Source organism: Clarias gariepinus, chromosome 2, assembly GCF_024256425.1.
Source record: "Clarias gariepinus isolate MV-2021 ecotype Netherlands chromosome 2, CGAR_prim_01v2, whole genome shotgun sequence".
Classification (NCBI taxonomy): Eukaryota; Metazoa; Chordata; class Actinopteri; order Siluriformes; family Clariidae; genus Clarias; species Clarias gariepinus.
The window spans coordinates 36,377,371-36,399,739 of record NC_071101.1 but is presented as its reverse complement, the minus strand read 5'-3'; the positions used below and the strand labels follow the sequence as shown (position 1 = coordinate 36,399,739).

General features: G+C 38.4%; 2 protein-coding genes across 4 annotated transcripts in view; one reads left to right on the top strand and one right to left on the bottom strand.

The window, feature by feature from the left end:
* The window catches only part of ncoa1 (nuclear receptor coactivator 1), a 69,615-nt gene extending 57,713 nt beyond the window's left edge, over positions 1-11,902 (top strand). For 2 of the 3 annotated variants that reach the window (XM_053514749.1, XM_053514741.1), the window contains exons 16-21: positions 23-310; positions 431-529; positions 652-1,033; positions 1,145-1,316; positions 5,733-5,910; positions 6,026-11,902. In XM_053514749.1, coding sequence (XP_053370724.1) covers positions 23-310; positions 431-529; positions 652-1,033; positions 1,145-1,316; positions 5,733-5,910; positions 6,026-6,193 — 1,287 coding nt within the window. In that variant the 3' untranslated portion in view covers positions 6,194-11,902. Of the gene's footprint in view, positions 1-22; positions 311-430; positions 530-651; positions 1,034-1,144; positions 1,317-2,584; positions 2,704-5,732; positions 5,911-6,025 lie in introns of those variants that run through there. The other variant, XM_053514758.1, reaches the window with a different exon arrangement.
* Positions 11,903-14,790: 2,888 nt separating this feature from the next.
* Positions 14,791-19,186, bottom strand: ptrhd1 (peptidyl-tRNA hydrolase domain containing 1). Its single transcript, XM_053515333.1, has 2 exons — positions 18,957-19,186; positions 14,791-15,787 (listed from the first exon to the last, which is right to left on the bottom strand). Exons 1-2 carry the CDS (start codon positions 19,167-19,169, stop codon positions 15,617-15,619), a joined length of 384 nt encoding a protein of 127 aa, XP_053371308.1. The 5' UTR covers positions 19,170-19,186; the 3' UTR covers positions 14,791-15,616.
* Positions 19,187-22,369: the final 3,183 nt, after the last annotated feature.

Here is a 22,369-nt window from a genome sequence, read left to right as displayed (position 1 = left end):
ACTGATAAAATATCTTCTCTAGAGTGGGTGCCTGGATCAAATCACTCAGCGTTTTAACCAGCCTCAGCCATCCACCCCTGTGCCTAGCTACCTGTCCCAGTTCCCTACATCTCCTTCACAGTTTCCGGCTGAGATGAACACAATTCAAGGGATAAGCTTTGCTGCATCACATGGACCCTTCCCAGGCAGTGTGGGTATGACCCCAATGCGCCCTGGTCTAAACCGAGCCCCAGGGGTTCCTGTTCAGATGCGTCTGCCACCGAACCAGCTGAGGCTGCAACTTCAGCAGCGTGTACAGGGCCCACAACAGGTGTGTTAAACCCCAGTATCACACATTTTCTAGTGTTTACCCTATTGTTTGTGTGCTGTAAAACAAGGTCTTTTATCTAGTGATCAGTTGCTGTGGTCCATCAAGCCCTCTCTCTTTTAGTTACAGAACAGGTTGGCAGCCATGGGACAGTTTCCAAAGGGGGTACCTGTGGCAATGGCGGTAAGGCAGGGCATGCAGCAGCCCCAAATTCCATCACAGGTTAGTGCATGGCAAGTGTGTACTAACACTGAGGCTGCAGTAATAGTTTTTTGTGTGTGTTTTAGTTATTATTTAAAGTAATAATGTCTTGGTTTATTTATCTTTATTTATACCTTTTTTAGCCCCCACTCAATGCCCAGATGCTTGCCCAGAGGCAGAGAGAGCTCTACAGCTTCCAACACCACCAGAGACAGCTACTGCAGCAGAAAGTCATAATGATGAGACAGGGAATAAACCCTGGGCCCATGGGAGTACAGCGCATCCCCAAAGGCCCTCAGCAGCCGCAGCAGCAGTTTGGCTACAATCCAGGCTTCAGCACTGTCCCTGGAAGCACCCCTACCTCTCCCAGCCACTTTAACCCCATGGGGACACCGCTGGACCCCAAGCTGTCTGCAAGGCTGCCCTTGGCAAACCAAGGCATGATTGGAGGCATGCAGGGGCAGTTTGGGGGACCTGTGAATTCTCCTGTTCAGCAGGGACTTTTCCAGCAGTTTGGGGCTGCAGGTAGGATCAGGTTGACCAAATATATACTTAAATTTTTTAAAACACACATGTAAATGTGATAAATCTACTATAAGAACATAGAGAGCTATAATAAGTGAAATATTTTTAAAGGTATGGTCCAGCAAGGAGATCCATCATTTCCCCCTGAACTCAGCAGTCCCACCAGTCCCTTGCTGCAATCGCAGAACCCCACCTCCCAAAGTCCTCTGCTTCAGCAGGCCCAGCCACCACCTGGTTATCAGTCACCTGACATGAAGAACTGGCAAGGTGGTGTGAATAACAGGTAAGCCTATCACCAACAACAGAGAGAGAGAGGTTATGGGAGAAATCAGGGAAACCTAAAAAAGTGTGTGGAGACGGGAATGATGTGCTCAGGATCGAACCAAGATCCTGTGGTTAAAAAAACAAAACAAAAAAAAAACATCTTTTACAATGGTAAAAAGAATACAAATGGTTTAATTAGAAATGCTTAAACAAGGGGTGATCTGCAGGGTTGGAGCAGTGTTACCTAGTTACCTAGAATAATTATAGAACTGAACTGTATGTGAAATCCACATTTACGGAAGTCAGTGTAGATGATTTAGGTAAGGACTAAGGGTAAGGAATCTTAACTTACTGCAGATGGAAGGACATCCTGTTATCCAAGTTTCATGCTTGTACAACTTATGGTTTGGTCCACATAATTCAAGATTTTAACAAACCCTGAAAATTACACAGGTCTACAAATTTTTGAAACTGATTGACCGAAATAAAACCTGGTAATTCTTACAGATTTTGTTTAGATGAATTAGAAAACCGGTGAGAAAGGAGCTGGTTGGCTAAAGTTTTTAAAATATTTCATGATAAAAATTTATATATAGGCGAGTATATTTGCCTACAAATATACTATACTATATAGCGAGTATATTTGTCTGATGATCCTGATGCCTCATAACTTATCGAGAATGTCGAGGCATGCAGTTCACATGAAACAAACATACGAAAACATGAAACAACTGCTGCGGTATATACAGTATAAGGAACATTAGTGGCAGCTCTGTGGTGATGTGAAAATTGTTGCCCTATTGCTTGGCCTGCAAGTACTGCTGTTTTCTCTATGAATGGAACAGTCAAGTCAGAGATTCTCATTATGTCAAGAAAGAGTGGCCATCACGATAGTCCTGGAAGCCTGAATAGAAAAATATTTACAATCCAGTGCTTTTTGACTCTCAGAAAAGTTTGTTACTAGTGTAACATATAAAACTGGACCTAATGAACTTTGTAAAGGCTATGGACAAAACAAAGCCAGGTTTTCAATATCTCTATGAAACGTTTCCAAGACTTAACAAAGGTGTATTAGTCGTCCACAAATTCGGGAACTTCTTAAAGATGTTCGATCAACTGTTGTACGACAAGTAAAAAAAGCCATTAGAAGCCCTAAATGGGTGGCGAAGTAGTTTATCAGAAACTGCAAGGCAGATGACTATGAAAAACACATGGAAAATTTCCTTAGGTCCTATAAAGCACTTGCTGCAAATATGTCTCAGATTCTCTTCTTACACTTGCATTTAGACTATTTCCACCAACTGTGGGGCAGTAAGTGATAAGCATGGGGAGAGATTGCCAAGATATTGCAGACAGCAGAAAAGATACCATGCAAAATGTGGTCTGTCCATGCTTGATGATTACTGCTAGAATATCTACAGGGACGATCCTACTGCAGATCATAAGAGAAAAGCCAAAAAGTGCTGTTTAGGTACTCAATAAAGGTGAAACCTTGTCATTTAATTTTATTGTGTATATATAAATATCTGATATTATTCACCATATATTGTATACAGTGGGGCAAAAAAGTATTTTTATTTTTTTTAGTCAGCCACCAATTGTGCAAGTTCTCCTACTTAAAAAGATGAGAGAGGCCTGTAATTCGCTTACCGTCCAAATAGTTCGCTTACCGACCAAATCGTTCCACAGACGATGACATCTTTCATCTCCTCCACACATCACTTACTCACTTGGACACTAGAAGGGGAAATTATGTTAAAATGCTCTTCATCGACTAGAGCTCTGCATTTAATACCATAATTCCCTCCATACTCACCACCAACCTGGAGCACCTGGGACTCAGCTCATCTATGTGTCAGTGGATCTCCAACTTTCTAACTGGCAGACCACAGGCAGTAAGGATGGGCGGACACGTCTCAGCCTCCATCACTCTCAGCACTGGAGCCCCCCAGGGTTGTGTTCTGAGCCCCCTGCTGTACTCTTTGTACACATATGACTGTGTGGCCACTACCAGCTCCACCACCATCATTAAGTTTGCTGACGACACCGTCGTGGTGGGCCTGATCTCTGATAACAACGAGACGGCCTACCTGAAGGAGATTAGGAATCTGGAGAACAGGTGCAAGAGGTACAACCTCCTTCTAAACCTTAGTAAGACAAAGGCGTTGATAGTGGACTTCAGCACCAAGCAGGAGAGGAACTACCAGACCCCCGTCATCAACGAGAGCCCAGTGGAGAGAGTGGTCAGCTTCAAATACCTTGGTGTTCACATCACGCAGGACCTGTCATGGTCCTGTCACATCAACACCGTGGTGAAAAAGGCCCGACAGCATCTCTACCACCTCAGACGCTTGAGAGACTTCCGACTGCCCTCCAAGGTGCTCAGGAACTTTTACTCCTGCACCATAGAGAGCATCCTGACGGGAAACATCTCAACCTGGTTCGGGAAGAGCACCATGTAGGACAGAGGAGCTCTACAGAGGGTTGTGCGATCAGCGGAGTGCACCATCCGCACAGAGCTCCCTGACCTGCATTCAATCTACAGCAGGCGGTGCTGGACCAAGGCCAGGAAGATCGTGAAGGACCTCAGCCATCCCAACAATGGACTTTTCTCTCTGTTGAGGTCAGGAAAGCGATTCCGCTCCCTGCAGGCCAACACAGAGAGACTGAGGAGGAGCTTCTTCCCGCAGGCAATACGGTCTCTCAATCACACCACCACACAGTACTGACCCACACATATGGTTTTTACACACACACTTGACATTCTAGACATTCGTTTACACTAGTGGCCACTGCACAACTACACTTCGTGGTCATCAAATCACTTCACCACAAGTCACTTCAAATTAATCACTTTAATATTTGCACTGCATAAGTCACTTTTAATATGTGGATTGCACACCATGGACATTACCATTCTTTTATTACCATTTATTCGGCTGCTCTTATTGTTTTACATTTTTTCATATATTTTCCATATATTTTCTATTGAATATTTTTGTGTACAGTTATTTTATTTTTAACTTTTATTTGTATATTTTTATTTTATTCTTCCCTAGTTAAACTTACCCTTTATTTTAATTTCCTTATTTATTTCCTATTCTTATTCATATTCTTTTATTCTTACGTCACGAGCAGTTGTCTAAGCATTTCACTGCATATCGTACTGTGTATGACTGTGTATGTGACAAATAAAATTTGAATTTAATTTTCATCATAGGTATACCTCAACCTCAACTATAAGAGACAAAATAAGAAAAGAAAATCCAGAAAATCACATTGTAGGATTTTAAATGAATTAATTGGTGAATTCCTCTGTAAAATAAGTATTTGGTCACCTACAAACAAGCAAGATTTCTGGCTCCCACAGACCTGTAACCTCTTCTTTAAGAGACTCCTGTCCTCCACTCGTTAACTATATTAATGGCATCTGTTATCTGTATAAAAGACACCTGTCCACAACCTCAAACAGTCACACTCCACTATGGGCAAGACTAAAGAGCTGTTAAATGAGACCAAAAACAAAATTGTAGACCTGCAGCAGGCTGAGAAGACTGAATCTGTAATAGGTAAGCAGCTTGATTTGAAGAAATCAACTGTGGGAGCAAATATTAGAAAATGGAAGACGTACAAGACCACTGATAATCTCCATTGATCTGGGTTCCACTGGGCTCCACGCAAGATCTCACACTGTGGGGTCAAAATGATCACAAGAACTGTGAGCAAAAATTTCCAGGACCACACAGGGGGACCTAGTAAATGACCTGCAATGTGATTTTCTGGATTCTTTTTCTTATTTTCAGCACATAGTTGAGGTATACCTAAGATGAAAATTACAGACCTCTTTTATCTTCTTAAGTGGGAAAACTTGCACAATTGGTAGCTGACTAAATACTTTTTTGCCCCACTGTATAGTAAGCTTTTTTGTATTTGTTGTATCTTAATATTGTAGTCTGGGAAGCTACACAGCAATTGTACAAACCCACCCACAACTCAGTCAGTTTTTCATGAAAAAAAGCATGAAAATGTTACATAAAAGCACAATAAAGGAACGGAAAGTTAGGTTATCAATTACATTTATAAATATAAATGTATATTGATTGGTGTGGCAATACTCATACTGGTATCACATTTTGCAGTTATGTTATGGAGCACAATCGCACAAACCCTCATAATTTTCTATTATTTGGATGCATTTTTGACCAAGCTGTAGCTTAGAAACTGGAGCCAGTTAACACTCAGGACTTAATTTTCCTTTATTAGCAACCCAATTCTGGTAAAATGTAGCTACTTTTGTTTTCGAGGCTTTCTCCTTGTAGACCAGTGTTATCTGTGGTAATATTGTGAAGTATTGTAAGGTTGTGTGATTTTGTTGTGCAAGAATGCCCAAAGATGTTTTCAAGTTTTGTGTTTTTTGTTTTGCTATTCGGTATAGCCAAACTGGCCAGACTAGCTTGCAGAATTTTGGCCAGCAAGGTGTGTACAACAACATGAGCATCACTGTCTCCATGGCCGGGAGCTCAGGTGCTGCGGGTACACTACCTCCGATTGGACCACCAGTTGGCATTAGCAACAACAACCTCGGCAACGTCAGCTCTATGTGTAATGATCAGGTGAGTAGTTCTAAGAACAACATGGACAGGAAAAATGTATTCAGATCCATTGCACTTCTTTGGAAGGTTTAAACTTCTAGCCCCATTAGTTCATGTCTTTTCTCTTTTGTACCAGGTACAGCAGGTTCAAGTGTTCGCTGACGTCCAGTGCACAGTAAACCTAGTGGGGAGTGACTCGTACCTTAACCAGCCAGGTCAAGTAGGGCCTCAGAAGCCCCAGAGCAGCACCAGCACTTCCCAGTCACAGCAGAAGAGCCTTTTACAGCAGCTCCTGACAGAGTGACCCTAAAACACACAGAAACTCAGACACAAACAGCTGTGTAGACATCCCTGACAACGTTTCTATTCGTCGCTTTTGGGGTTCTGTATGGGTAATGTCTGCTGGGCTCAGGATATGTTGGCCAGTGCTGGTGGCATTTCGCAGCCAATTAAACAGCTAAAGCAGTGCTCATTGCTGGTCACCTACATTTCACAGTTCCTTAATAATGGGTCAAAACCAGTGAACACCAAAGTCACATCAAGTTCTTTAACTTCTGGATCTGCTGCTGCTCTCTCACCAGCTGAGATCCCTGACTGGGCCATTGGAACAGTGCTTCTTGGAGATCGGGGCAACAGGCGTGCACCTGGGTTTTGCTGCTGTAGCGATCCACGTGAGCTTCGGTCAGACAGACAACGCTTGGGAGTGTTAAGGTTCTCTCTGCACTGGACAGCTCAGTTTCAGCTGGATCTGTGACTGATAAGCTCTCCTTAGATGATTGGGGAGAGCTTCCTAACGTTTTCTTTCTTCTATTTCTTTCTCTTTCTTTCTTGATTAGTTTTATAATTTTCCTTTAATGCCTGTTTTTGTCAGAACAAGCATTGCCAGGTTGGGAGAAACATCTCACGTCGGCTAAAAAAAAAAGTATAAAAGAATTTAAAACACCCCTCCACCTCTCAGCAGCTGTGAATACGAGCCACTTAGGGTCCCATCAGCCTATCAGTGTTGTTTGCCATGTGTATTGTGCGAGTTGGTGTTATTGTACAGCACAACAGCGGACAAGGTTCAGGCCAAGTGCAGACTTTCAGATTTGGTTTTGACAAATGTATTTTGTCAAATCACTCCACCACCAACACCGACTGTGTCAATGTCACAGGGTTCAAACCGGCTCTCTTCTTCTAAAGCTTTTAATTTTTTTTTGTTTATGTTCTAAAAGAATAATGTTTGAAATCTAAAAAAAAAAGTGTATGCACTTAATTAAGACGGGTGAATATGACCTGGGAAGGTGTCTTAGCTCTCAAGATTATCATGAAGGAAAGGTAAAGGAGAGCTCATGCAAATATAACACAGTATAATTTTTTTCTGATTGATATTGGTATGCTTTGTGTTTTCTGGCAACCTGGTATAGTATATGTTACAATCCCTAAATTTTGTTGTTCAGTACATGAAGCTTAAATGATCTACACTGATTCTGATCATTCAGTGGGGTTTACTATTTCTGCTTTGTATAGAAATCCCAAGTTGCTTGTTTCTGTCTCTGTAAAGGATGAGACATAGTTGGTCTCTCTCTCTCTCTCTCTCTCTCTCTCTCCTTTACACACACACACACACACACACACACACACACACACACACACACACACACACACACACACGCGCGCCCCTTCAGCTCTTTGACTGCTCATGTGACTACTGTTTGCCCAGTCAGACACTGTTCTTCATCGGCATTGTCCTCACCTCATCACACCTCACTTCACCTCACTCACTCGCTTTCTCCTCTGGTCCTGGGTTTTATTTATTTTCTTATTTTTTATTTTTTTATTCTTGTTACAGTGAAACACATACAGTAAGACAGCATTCTGCTTTGTGACCGTGTGCAATAATGTGAGACAAGAATCCATTAAAAGGCTTTATCAGGTATAGATATTGGTCTAGATATACCTATGGTCCAAATTGGTGTTGTGTAAATGTTATGTGAGTGACCATTCAGAACTTGGAGCTCCTGACTCCCGGATGCAACAGCATTCTAGGATTTGTGTCTGCTTGTGTTTTTTATTATTATTACTATTTTACACTATTTTAGCTCGATCCAACATTGCTCGTTTCCTACAGCTTGCATTTGTTTTTCCTTCCCCTAAGCCACTTTTCAACACAAACTTTACAAACAGGTTTACAGGACATTACTTGCATCATCCAAAAGAAACAACATAAAAAGGTGGCTATTTTAAATGTTCAGAATGTGACAAGGTGATGAGGAATGACCTAGTGTAGTTAAGGTGTACAAAGTTTCATGTGCCAATGAATCAGGTACTTTTATTTACTTTTTTATTTTATTTTTTTTACCCAAATCAAGTTTATTCATCCCAATCATTTGCCAAATTGAACACGGTGCCTGTGAATGACGGCTTACCCTTTAATCATTTTGCTTGCTTGATCAGTTTCTCTCCAAGGTACAAATGCTTTTATCGTGTAAATAGCAGACAAATGTGAATATCAATTTGTTCAACAATATTCTAGTGCTCCAACTTTGTGGTAATAACTACTTTCTTCCTTTTCCCCTTATTATTATTATTATTATTATTATTATCATTATTATTATTAATTGTCTTGGGATGTGTATGACTGTCTGAAAGTATTTGTGTGTGGTCAATACTGTATATCAGATGTTTAATTACGAAAACGTACAGTTTTTTTTCCCTTTCCTCTGTATTTTATTTTACTCACACACACACACGCACACCTCTTTTCGTCGGGTTTTCAGATCTTTATATGTAAGAACGGTTTTTAGCGACTGCTGAATGTGATTTTACTGAGGGAAAAAGAACCATGGTCTGGCTTTTGTACGGGTTCATTACAAAAAAAAAAACTAAACAAAAAAAAACTAAACAAAGAGAATGAAAAAAGGCGATGATTTAAAATTTTGTTTGGCAAAAAAGCTTTGAGGAAGTGGAACCTTGGTTTGAGTTGAACGGTGCCTAGGTAACTTCAGATGCCATATATTAATCAGCATGCAGCAAATATTAACTTCATGAGCCTTTGCATACAAGTCTGTAATATATATATATATATGACAGACTTGTATGCAAAGGCTCATGCAGTTGGATAAAATGAACGTAGCATCATTTATCTTCACTTAATGTCGACTCTGGTCTGGTCGAATGGTCGCTCTGTTCTATGTAACTGTGTAACATCCCCCCCATCATCCTGAATCTCATTCCGATTTCAAATGGTGTAGTTTTGTTTGTTTAGGTGAATTGTTTTTGGCTTAGAGAATAAAAACCTGATTTATGGTTTAAACATAAAAAGAAAAATCCACACTGATGCAAGTATTCTTAGATCATTGATTTATTATTTTTAGCTAAATTACAAACACATATATAAAAACAATCGAGGTGCCTCACATATAGTATGTATATATTTTCAGTGTTACAGGGACCGTGTCCTCTTGTTTGTGGATTTTTCTTATATATACCTTTGTATGAAGACCTTTGTCGTATTTTACATTATTTTTTTTATCTTAAGAAAAAAAAATCCCAGACATTTTGCAAGGAATACAATCTAGTTTTGCACTTTAAATATGAATTCCAAGGAAACGCCATTGGTTAGAGAAAAAAAACAAGCATGAAACACGAAGACGAGTAACCACAGATGTCCCCTGAATGTATCGGAAAACAACGTCCTTTTTTTTTTTGATGTCACTTGGAACTTTCTCAGGTTTGTCAGCAACAACTTGGCCCCGTAGCCCTTCATCCTCGAGCGAGCAGGGTATCCCCATGTTTCACTATGTTTACGTCTCGTGATTGCTGAAAAGTTCTTTCTAACTATGCCAATGTTCTTCAGGTGCTTTAACTCCTCCCTTTTCCCCTCTCACCTGCTTCTTTCACTTCATAAAGACATTCCTCGACTTTTATCTCTCGACTCATGCCTGATCCAGGGCCATGCACACTGTGCCAAGCTGTAGTAACCTGTCGCTGTCACTGTTTTAGTTGTTGTAGGCATGCTTTTTGTCCAGCACTGTCCTTTCATTCACATTTTACTGCTCTATTCTATCACTACTGACCGAAATCTTTTCTCTGCCTTATTAATGGGGTTCTTAGTTGCAGTGTCAGAAACTCTGGTGATACAGCACACTCACTCAAAGTAAGGTTCCACTTTTCAACTGTAAACTTTATATAAATAACTATAACCAAAGTCATGTGCAAAGCTTGGTACCCCCTCATGTAATTCTGAGCTTTTTTGTAAAAACATAACTCATCTGATTGTAGCAGGTTTTTGCAATAGACCAATACAACCTTAGACAATCATATAACACTTTTTTGTGATTGTCATCATTTATTTAACAAAAATGAAGCCAAAAGGGAAGAAAACATGGAAAAAAAACAAGTACCCCACGATTCAATAGCTTGTACATCCACCTTTGCCAGCAATAACTTGAAGTAATCGTTTAATTTACGGCTTTATCTCTCACATCGAGTTCACTAAGGTTTTTAAGATTCATTGAGGTATTTGCTTATGCACAGCTCTCTTAAGGTCCAACCACAGTCAATTGGACTGGGGTTTGGGCCTTCATTGTGCGATTGCATAATGGTTCATGGTTGACTTAATGACTATAATGACCTGTGGATGCAAAATAAGCCCAACTCACCACCACCATGCTTGACCGTGGATATGACGTGTTTCTGCTGAAATGCTGTTTGTTTTTTTTTGCCAAACATAGAGCTGGACATTAAGACCGAACAACTGTTCTTTGGTCTCATCTCTCTATAGGACATTGTGCCAGAAGTGTTGTGGTATGTTCAGATGCAGTTTTACAAATCTCAAGTCGTGCTTCCATGTTCTTTATGGACAGATGTTGTTTTTTTTTCCTGGCAACACTTCAAAACCAACTGTCCTTTTTCAGTCATCTTCTAATTGTGCTGTCATGGACTTTAACAATTTACATGCTCACTGAGACCTGTAGGGTCTGAGATGTAACTCTTGTTTAGTTTTTTTTTCCTAAGCAATGTATGCTCTGACTTGGGGTAAATGTGCTGGGATGTTCACTCCTGGGAAGACCGCCAACGGTCATGAATGCTTTTCACTTTTGAATAATCTTTTTCACTGTAGAACGTTGAACTCTAGATTGTTTAAAATAACACTTTTTAGGTTGGTTAGAGAAGCATTGTTTACGTCTTTCCCTCTTGGCTTTGTCAACACACCTGAATGCTCCAGACCACCAAACATTTACTTACTTAGAGGGTACATAGTATTGCCCACATTCATTTTTTTTGGCTTCATTTATGTTAAATGCATAAAGGCATGGTAAAAAAGCCTTATATTGTTATTCATCTGAGGTTGTATTTACCCAAGACGCACTAAGATCTGATGATTTTTACAGTTTTTAGACACCACATAGAATTTTGAAGAAGATGGGGTACTAACTTTTGCACATGACTACGTGTGTGTGTGTGTATGTGTGTATGTGTGTATATATATATATATACATATACACACACACACTGTGTTCAGTTTGTATTATAATACTTGTGAATTTATTTCACCCCTTGAGAGGCAGGTTTCCTTGCAGCTGCTTGACATGAATGAAAGATTTAAAACGTGTCTGGGAGAATTCTGCATGTTAGCATGATATTTTTTTTACCCCAAAATTCTACCTTTCTTTGGACGTTGTAGACAATCAGTCACATGCTGGGTCCAGCAGCTGCAGGTCTGTCCTGTGGGCTGCAAATTTGTGGCGACATTGTTGTTCTTTTTGTTTTCACTTCAGATCTACTTCAGTCTTATATCTCTTTGTTCATTTCATGGAACATATGTGGCTGCTCAAACTGAAATAGTTCAAGTTTACACATGTACAGTATGCATACACACCCAAACACACACACCTCTTGCCCCTTACGTTGCTTTTTTTAAGCTGATGATGCAGACCTTGAAGGAAGTGATGCTTTGACTAACAAATCTCTATAACATCCATGAATGTCAGAATGCAACACATTGCAATAAAAGCACCATGTAAAAGTATCTGACTCGCACCCTGTCCTTGTTTATTACATGAGTAGGAAATTCCACATTTTGAATCTCTCTATAAAGTAACACGGAAAAAAAACAAACATGTATTGTTCTTTTATTGTGACTTGACATAACTTTAATGATACATACAGTAAGTTTGACTCTAAACTAATGCTAAGATTTATTCATTAATAAATATCAGTTGTATGATGTTAGCCAAACTGCGCTAAAAACACAGAGTGAGCCCTGTCTTATTTTTATAGGTACAGTTGTGTTCAAAATAATGGCAGTCCAACATCAGTAATCAGATCAATAATTGTTTTTGGGAGAAATTAAATTTCTTCATGGTAAATATTTTACTCGTAGAAGTAGTGGAGTAATAGAAAACAAACTGACCCAACAGTCATGACTTGCATGCACCTGATTCTGTGTATTGCAATTATTCAATTAATCATTAATTGAAATGGGGCGTGTTCAAAATAATAGCAGTGTGGAGTTCAATTAGGTCTGGGGATTGGGCTGGCCACTCCATAACGTTAATCTTGTTGATCTGGAACAAGGATGCTGCTCGCTTACTGGTGTGTTTGGGGTCGTTGTCTTGTTGAAACACCGTTTCAACATTTCAAGGGCATTTCCTCTTCGGCATAAGGTCTTTAAGTATTCGGATGTACTCAAATTGATCCATGATCCCTGAAACGTAATAAATAGGCCCAACACCTTATTATGAGAAGCATCCCCATATCATGATTCTTGTGCCTCCATGCTTTACTGTCTTCACAGTGTACTGTGGTTTGAATTCAGTGTTTATGGGTCGCCTGACAAACTGTCTGCGGTCCCTAGACCCAAAAATGACAATTTTGCTTTCACCAGTCCACAAAATATTGCACCATTTCTCTTTAGGCCAGTCACTGTGATCATGCTGGAACTGATTATTGGCTCTTTGACAATTTTGTTATTCTTCGATCCATTCAAATGGTAGTTTTCCGTTTTCTTTCACATCTTTTTTGTTTTCAGTCTCCATTTTAATGCATTTGATATCATTTTCTGCACTTCTTTGTGGGTGTTTTTTTCCATCTCTAATTAACTTTTGAATCAAAGTACACTGTTGTTCTAAACAATATCTAAAACGACCCGTTTTACTCTGATTTTCAGAGGGAAACGCACAAGACAACCTTTTCTGCATTTATCCTTAAATAAGGGGAATTTATTTTTTCACAGAATAATTTACCTCTCTAATTGGCTAATTATTTTGAACACGCCCCATTTTCAATCATTCAATCATGACCGTTGGGTCAGTTTGTTTTCTATTACTCCACTACGCCTACAAGTAAAATATTTACCATGAAGAAATAGAATTTCTCCAAAAACAATTATTGATCTGATTACTGATGTTGGACTGCTATTATTTTGAACACAACTGTAAGTTAAAAGTTATTATATGGATCTGGAGCTTTACTCACTTTTTTCAACACACTGCTATTATTTTGAACACAACCGTATATTTTAGTTAAATTTTATCGAATAAACAGCAAGTTGCTATGTTGATTCATAAAAACTTTTTTATAATTTTTTTTTTATCTTAGAGCAGATTTATTTTAATTACCGGTCACATCTTGGGGAAACCCTTAACTGTTTTGAATGTGTATGCCCCAAATAAGGGCAGTCCTGACTTTATATTAAAGATGGTCCTATTGTTTAATCATCATTGAAACTGGGGATTTTAATTGTGTTATGGATAAAGTTGGACAAGTTGTCATCAAACTCTTCAAAATATGTCATGCTTTAGGTTTGGTGGATATATGGAGAGAACTACATCCAGGTATCAAAGACTATACCTACTCTACCCTCCTCCCCATAACTCTTATTCCAGATCAGACTATCTATTCTTGCCTTCCAGATAAATTAACTGTGTAAGATCCTGTGAAATTGGTCCAATGGTTATGGTTATGATTGGTTATGATTCTGATCATAACCCATTCGTTCTGTTATTTAGGTTTAACAGAATTCCCCACCCCAAAATCACCTTAATGGAATTGTAATAGTACTCTCTCCTATGACAATTTTTTGGCCAGTTCATTAAAGAAAAAATATCCCAATATTGAGGATAATGAATTTTGTCCAGTAAATAGTGCCACTAAATGGGATGCAGCCAAGGCCAACGCAAGAGGCCACATTATTTCTTTCACTACTTGGCATAAAAAACAAAAGGCTGAGAAAAGGAAAAAAATTGAAGATTTAAAAAGATTGGAATTGCTTCATAAAACTTCACCCACACAAAACAAATCTGAACTATTTTATGGGCCCCTTTGTGGAATTTATTTGAACAATCATGAATCATGCTCACCTATCTTTTCTCTAGTTCCTTTATGTTTTTCTTTACTGGACTGTTTTGCCATTGTCATGCAAGATCACATTGCTTTGGCCAGCAGTTCTCTGTGCTTAAACTGAAGATTAGACTTCAGCTTTTCAATCCACGTTTTTATTGTAAGAGCGCTTTTGACTATTGAACCTTTTTACAAATAATATTCCAATACTGGCCTTTAAGCATCCCAGAAAATTGTAAGCATAAAATTTCCAGGTCATAGTTGACTTTTGAACTTTTTCTTGTTCGGTGATTGAGGATGTTTTTGTTCCATACTTTGCCGTTTACCCTTAGGCTTGTAGTGATGAATCTATGTCTCATCACCAGTAATGATTTTCTTTAAGAAACTTTTATCTTCCTTAGAATATCGAATTTGAAATTAGACAGAAATGGCATTAAAAAAAAAAGACAATTTATTGCCTTTACCATCTTTGTAACCAAAAATAATTTGACAATTGTAAAATACTGTACATCAATAAAATTATGTTTTTCAGAGGAATTAGACCAGGATGTTATGTAAAATGAAAGTTCAGTCAGATACACATTACATTTATTGGAATAGTGGCAGCATCATATGTTTTACACACGGTTTTCTTTTATTATAGACATAGATATACATTTTTGGTTGTACATGTATGCTAACATTAGTGTTACACAATTTCCAGAAACACAACCGTATCCACAAATGTTAAATTTAAGATAGTATTTGCCTTGATATTGTCATAATCTGCATTTTGTCCATTTTTCTTTTAATCTTTGCAAAAATGCTATAATTCTATGTATATGTATACAGTATTATAATAGCCACAGTTATACAAGAAGACAAATTTTAATTCCATAAGTTATTAGACATTTTTATTAAACAAATCTGAGTTGTCATAAAGACATTGATTTCTTAAAATCACATTGCCTTAAACAATACAGAACGTAACGGCTAATTCCACATGAAAATATGACAATACTTTATTTTCTTCTGGTGATTTAATTTGATACTCTCATATGAATTTTTCTAGTCAAGAGTTTAACAGTATGTCACTAGACTATATGTGGGTCAAACAGCTTTGGTGACAGGCCGCCCTTTTTAACCATATATTAATGTCTAATCAATCATTTGTCAATCATCTACTTTACAGTCCAGTAGATGGGGGTGTCACCCCAACTAAACATACATGTTTTAATTAATACACAGATTGTGTATGCACTGGATGAGGAAAACACCAATAAACAAGAATAAAAAAACCAATTATCTAAACTGTTTGTTGCTTTTGAATCCATAATTTAGTTTATGTCCAGGTTTATCAGCGAGAATAAGGTAAACCTTTTACACTTTCAGTTTCAACAGAGTGCATCATGCCCCTTGCTGCTCATTTGAATAGTTTGAAATTTTTAAGGAGATGCTGCACAGTTTGCTTGGGGTAAGGCTTAAGGGCCAGGCACGTGGGAATATTCTCGGGCTGCTCTGTCCATAGCTTGTGCATGATGCCACTTTCACTCAGGGTGCTGGATAAATCAGTCAGACACGCTTCATCTGCTGCCTAAGGAACAACACAAGTCTTGTGAATGAAACCTTACAGGATGATCTTAACTCTACATCTAAGTGGGCAAATGGATGTTTTCACATGTTAGCAACATGCTAGGCATTAAATAACTAATATACATTTTCTTTTAAACAGTTAACTGTATAGTCTATGTTCTAGATTTAATACCAAAATCTGTCTATGTTGATTAATCTACAGTAAAGCTAATCCTCAACTTGAGAAGTTTTACAAAGAAGAGTGGGCAAATATTGCAAAGTCTAGATGTGCAAAGTTATTAGAGGCATATCCTAATAGACTAAAGACTGTAATGAAAGCAAAAGATGGTTCAACAAAATACTGACAAGGGGTGATCCTTTTCCAATTTTTTTTGTTGTTGTTGGTGTTACATCTTTCACTTTTATGTTAAACGTTCCACTGAGTTAATACAGCTGGATAAAACAAAAACTGTTTGAAGAAACAAAATGTAATTATTTTAAAAGGGGGGGAGGTGTTTCTTTTCTATACCCACTGTAATTCATATCCTGAATTACACGCCAACAAATGACAGTGCAATACTGCACACAGTCACAGGAAGCACCAAACTTTATAAGTTAGTGTGCTGAAAGACATCGCCATGTGTACATCAGGAGCTGTGCAAATGGTGCCATTCTGACCATGTGCATTACCACGTCTGCGATTTTATCATGGACAGCAAGTTAAGACAAAAGGCAAACAGGAAATTATGCATAAAACTGAGCAAATCTGCCACAGAGACATTTGACATGAGTCGGCAAGTTACAGCAATGAGAACTGGCCCAGACCACAAGCAGCAAATTATCTCTGTCAGGCATCATCAAGCTTTGACAGATTATACACACTCATGCAAATACAAACACACACAAGGGTTGCCAACTCTCTGAAATAAAAAAAAATTCGGGCACTTTTTTGTGTGGGGGTACAACTGGTTTTACGCCCTCATTCAAAATAAATTTCTTCATAAGTCCTGGTTTGATTTGAATGCCCCTCGTATATTATATTCTCTTTCTATAGTACATGAACTGTTTGTATTTGTAAAAGGTGTGTTAAGCTGTATGTATTGTTATGAATAAAACATAGTAAGTATTTTTTGCTATTTAATGGTTTACATTAAGGTGTGGTAAAAATAACCACAGTGTTTCTATCAGTTATTGCAGACTCATTTGCCTGATTCCACAGAGTCCATGGCCAGGAAACTCCCCAGACCATAATTGAGATAATTCTCCATTGAGAACTTGTGGTCAATCCTCAAGAGGCGGGTGACAAACTCCAAGAAGTGATTATGCAAGTATTTGCTGCCATCAGTCAGGATGTGGCCCAGAAATTGATTGACAGCATACCAGCATAGGTCTTAAAAAGGAAGGGTCAACACTGCAAATATTGACTCTTTGCATAAACTTAATTCAATGTAATAGTCAATAAAAGCCTTTGACACTTATGAAATCCTTTTAGTTATTACCTTAGCATAAAATATCCAAAAACACTGAAGCAGAAGACTTTGTGGAAATTTATATTTGTGTCATTCTTCAAACTGCTATAGATAATACTGAATTGATTTTTTTATAATGCAGAACAAAGAGTGTCATTTGTTGGTTAAATACAAAACAGATCTTTAGTTTCCAACTGCATCTTACGGGACAGTTGGAAACCCTGACACTCACACACCTTCAAATATAAACACACAGTCACTGGGGCTTTTAAGGCCTTGTTTACACGGGCGTTAAAATCGAGCGTTTTTCTGGCGTTCGTAGTGTCCAGTGAGCGCAGATCAAGCGCCGAGGGTTTTTTACACCTAGGAGTTAACGAGAGTTCACACGGGCTTTGGTGACCTGCGTCCGTGTGTGTCCGGCTGCTACTGCGTTTTCTTCGCGTTCATTTTACGCTTCAGAGGACCAGATATATCCCATGATCCTACATGCTAAACATATGGAAAAGTGGGGGGGGAAAGGCTAAGTAAAATGTTTAAAAAATAAAACTTGCACAGAAATTTTCGCATTTCTTTATAAACCACAAAAAAAAAAACTTCCTTTAATCCGATGTTGTGCCGTCAGTGGATGAACCCAGTAGCGGCAGCGATTTTTTCTCTCCATATCTCACCGTATAGCGAGAATTTCTAAAACAAGGCAATTAATGTCTAATACAGCAAAATGGTCCATATTAAAAGGAGGCACCTCAAATAAAACGACAAGGGCTTTCATATTCAGTTCCCGACACTGCCTCCACAGGTTAACACAAAAACTACAATTCGGGCTGCGGGCACGCGTTAGACAGGGCCAAACGAATGCCAGTGTAGAAGGCAATCGAGCGCCACTACAAAACGCACCTTAAACGTCTAGGACATTCACAGCCTAAAGAGTGTTTTTGTAAAATCTGACACTTAAGAGTAATTTCTTCCAGCAGCCCTTAGTGTATGTTATATAAAAAGCAGTTATGAGGGATTCCTGATGTAAACAAACAACTCCATAGTGATCAGTTCTAGCATTTATGAGAGTCATATGACAAAAGAATGAACGATTCGGACTAGAAGATATGAGAGGTGAGCTGCTTGTTCTGTTATTATAACATAACATGTCCTTAGCTGCATCGTAAAATTTTTATATACGTCACAGAGTGTTCGGCCACGTTGTTAAGTCTGATTCCAAACCGCAGGGAGGAAAATGTTCAGGGAACTGCGGACAATTCAGAGAGCAACTGAACGATGGGTCTTCGCTTTACCAGAAAAAGGAATTAAAAATTTCCCAGTCACTGCGTCTACGCAATAAAAACATAGTATTATACAGACTAGTAAAAAAAAAATCTCCGTACATTTTAAAACTATTATTATTATTATTATTATTATTATCATTCATTAATAATTTATTTACAAGTTATACACGTTTTAATAGCAAATGGTTTATACCGGTATCAGTGTTTTTTAATAGATATTTAATATTCATATAGTGAAATTTCCACAGCAGCAGCGACAGTTATATTACCATGGTAACGCACGGAGGAAGTGACGTCTACGCTGGTGACTTTGCTAAGTTTTCCGAATAGTGGAGTTTTGTCAAGGGACGTTTCCTTGCAAACGGAGCAGGAAGTAGGGAGCACCCTGTAAAGCACACTTAAAAATGTAACGCAGTGTGTGCATCACTCTGGGTGAGACACTGACCTGCAGCACCACTTTGTGCATGGTGTCCAGCTCCGCCAGGTATTCCTGTGTGTCCGGGTCGCTGTAGTGCAGGTGAATGGCGGCGGTAGCGGCGTGACAAGCCTGCGTGATCACCGCACCTAAAGGCCACGACAGCGTGTTAATCAGATCCGAGCGAACAACAACATACTGCACCAGGCGCTTACTGCACGCGCCGCTTCCCCGGGCCGCCATCTTAATACGTTCCCGGAAGTAACGCGCCACCAACACTGTGTTTCCTACCGGGTTACGCTTTTTTTTTTATTGCAATGACTTGAAACTATACAAACCGGGAAATATAAATAGGGGAAATTTGATCCCATAGAAAATCAGTTGTGCCTTTTAAATCAAAATAATTAAATACATGTTTGAGAGGTTTATTTTCATAAGAAAAAATTATGACTTTAATACTGAAGAAGTGAAATATATTGAGATGGTCAAAGAGATTACTTTTTAGCAGAATTAAAAATATTTTTGTTTTCTCACATTTAAGAAACACATGTATCAAAGTTTTATCTAGTGTATCACAGATGGAGTATTTATTATCTGTCTTTGAATATCTTGAATATAAGATCGATAGAATTTCCCTCTAGGATTAATTAAGTATTAAATAAGTTTTTGGTAAATATGTATATCATATAATTTTCTATCTGTTATATGTATACCATCTAAAAGTCATGTAGATTGTATAATATAATTTGAGCCAAAAGATAGGTGACTCTTAATGAGAACAATTAAACTGGGTTTACTGAATGGCTCTCTTTAATAGATCAGAAACTGCACGTATGTCAAAAGAGAGATTTATTTAATTTTTTCGTTGTCCCAAATGAGCATTTTTTTTGAGGCGAAACGTTGTGGGAGAAATGTAGTTTCCAGAAAAGAAGACACTGCTGGTGAAATTTGCATAAAGTAATTGGTAATTAAGAAGGGAAATAATTACATATAAAGACCTATCATGTTAAACATATTTCTTTAAATGAAAAAAACATAAGAAATTATATGGAAGTAAATTAGTGCCAAAATTCTTCAAAGCAAAATAGCAGGTTGAATTACATGAACTAAAAAAATATGTTGCAATAAAAATCTTTGAATTTTTCTGCATTGCAATTTAATCTGAATTGAAAAAAATCCATGGAGCACTTACAATGTTTAAAATTTTTGCCACTGCAATTTATTGTGGTTGTATATTTCAAATGAAAATGCAATTCAAGCATTTAAAATTCAATGCAAAAATATTCAAGCTACTAAATTGCAGTTTAAAAATATTGTGGCGTGGGCGGGGTTTCGGTTGGGAACCATCATGCTTTGCGGGAGGGGTTGTTATGTTGTCACCCTGTTGGGGAAAGGTGTTTGGGTTGGTGGTTTCGGCCAGGTTGTGCGTGTGGGTTAAAGGTGTGTCTTGTTGAATGTGCCGTTTATGTACCAAGCTGATTAAAATACTCCCAGCCATTCCATTGGGCAGCCAGGAAGCTCACTTGTCTCTCCAAGTTCCTGCGTAGCGGAGAAAAACGCTACAATATTTTCAAGTGTTAAAAACACAATCTTCATTATTTTTTAATTTTACAAATTCATGTAGGCCTAGACAAAATTCAGGTAATAAAATTCAAGTCTTCAGGGATATCACAGGAAGAGCAGTGGCGTGCCGATTCCTGCTGTCCGGGCCGCAGTGTGCTTTCTGCTCCCTGTGCAGTCTACTTCTCAGAAACTACTTACTGATCGGAACGCAGCACTATTAACTAACAGGCTGGGTTGCCAGTTGCACAATAAAGGGTGTAATGTGTTAATATTATCCCTCTGCCGTAAACGCTATATTCAAAGCAAAGCCAGCGCTGTTTCATTCACACGCGAGAGTGATGGGTTTCCCGCCCCTGCGCTCGGTAATGTACAGTCACATTCAGTAACCAGATGGGATTAATTTCCCCAGCAGCAGCAACAGCATACATGCTGTTTACACTTTGTTAAATTTATATTGCTTATAAATAAAGGTAACCATAAAACTTAGTAATTAAGAAAAACGTAAAGTGTCAATAGTACGGTTTAATGTCAGTCTGATTAAAAAAAAAAAACATTTTTTGGTCACAAATTATTTTATGCAACGCAATTACAACATTTCAGTTTAATATTTAGTATGAAGTCATAAGTCTTTATGTAGTTGTTTGAGCAGTTAGTAGTATATATACTCTGTGTAGGCCTGTGTATTTCAACAATAATGTTGTAAAAATCCAAATAACTTTACAGATCTTCATTGTAAAGGGTTTAAACAATGTTTTCCATGCATGTTCAATTAACCATAATCAATTAATTAACATGCACCTGTGGAATGGTCGTTAAGACCTTAACAGCTTACAGAAAGTAGGCATTTAAGGTCACAGTTCTAAAAACGCAGGACACTAAAGAGACTTGTCTACCGACTGTGAAAAACACCCAAAGAAAGATGCCCAGGATCCCTGCTCATCTGCATGAACGTGCATTAGGCATGCTGCAGGGAGGCATGAGGACTGCTGATGTGGCTAGGGCAATAAACTGCCATGTCCGCACCTAAGACAGCGCTACAGGGAGACAGGAAGGACAGCTGATCATCCTCGCAGTGGAAGACCACGTGTAACAACACCTGCACAGGATCGGTACATCCGAATATCACACCTGCGTGACAGGTACAGGATGGCCACAACAACTGCCCGAGTCGCACCAGGAACACACAATCCCTCCATCAGTGCTCAGACTGTCCGCAATAGGCAGTCCATGAGGAGGAGATGCACTGCAGTACTTCAAGCAGCTGGTGGCCACACCAGATACTGACTGGTACTTTTGATTTTGAGCCTCCCTTCATTCAGGGACACATTGTGAAACATTTTTAGTTTATGTCTTATGGTGTTGACTCTTTTAGTGTTCATACAAATATTTACACATTAGGTTTACTGAAAGTAAAAACAGTTGAAATTCAGAGGACGTTTTTTTTTTTTGCTGAGTATATGTATGTGTGACTGTTCATATATGTGTACACAAGCGTTATTTATGTGTGTGCATGAGTGAACTTTTATTTAATATTTTTTGTATACTGTACGTGTAACAAACTCGCTACTTTTAATATCAAAACAACTGCCTGTTACAACGACACCTCATAAATACCTGTCGCACTGTGACTTTGTCACATATAAAATTGTACATTTATGGCTGCACTGCAATTAACCCCATTTCTCTTTTTTATTGTAATTTATATTTTTTTATTTCTATCCTTTTTATATAGCTTGTAGTTTTTGTCCATCATTGCACACTCTAAAAAGAAATGTTTAGACTTAACAAAAATTATTTTGCATTATGCATTATTTTTGTGCAATTAGCTTTTATTTTCAACTGCAGTTGAGTATGTAATCAAATTATATTTAAATCTTGCA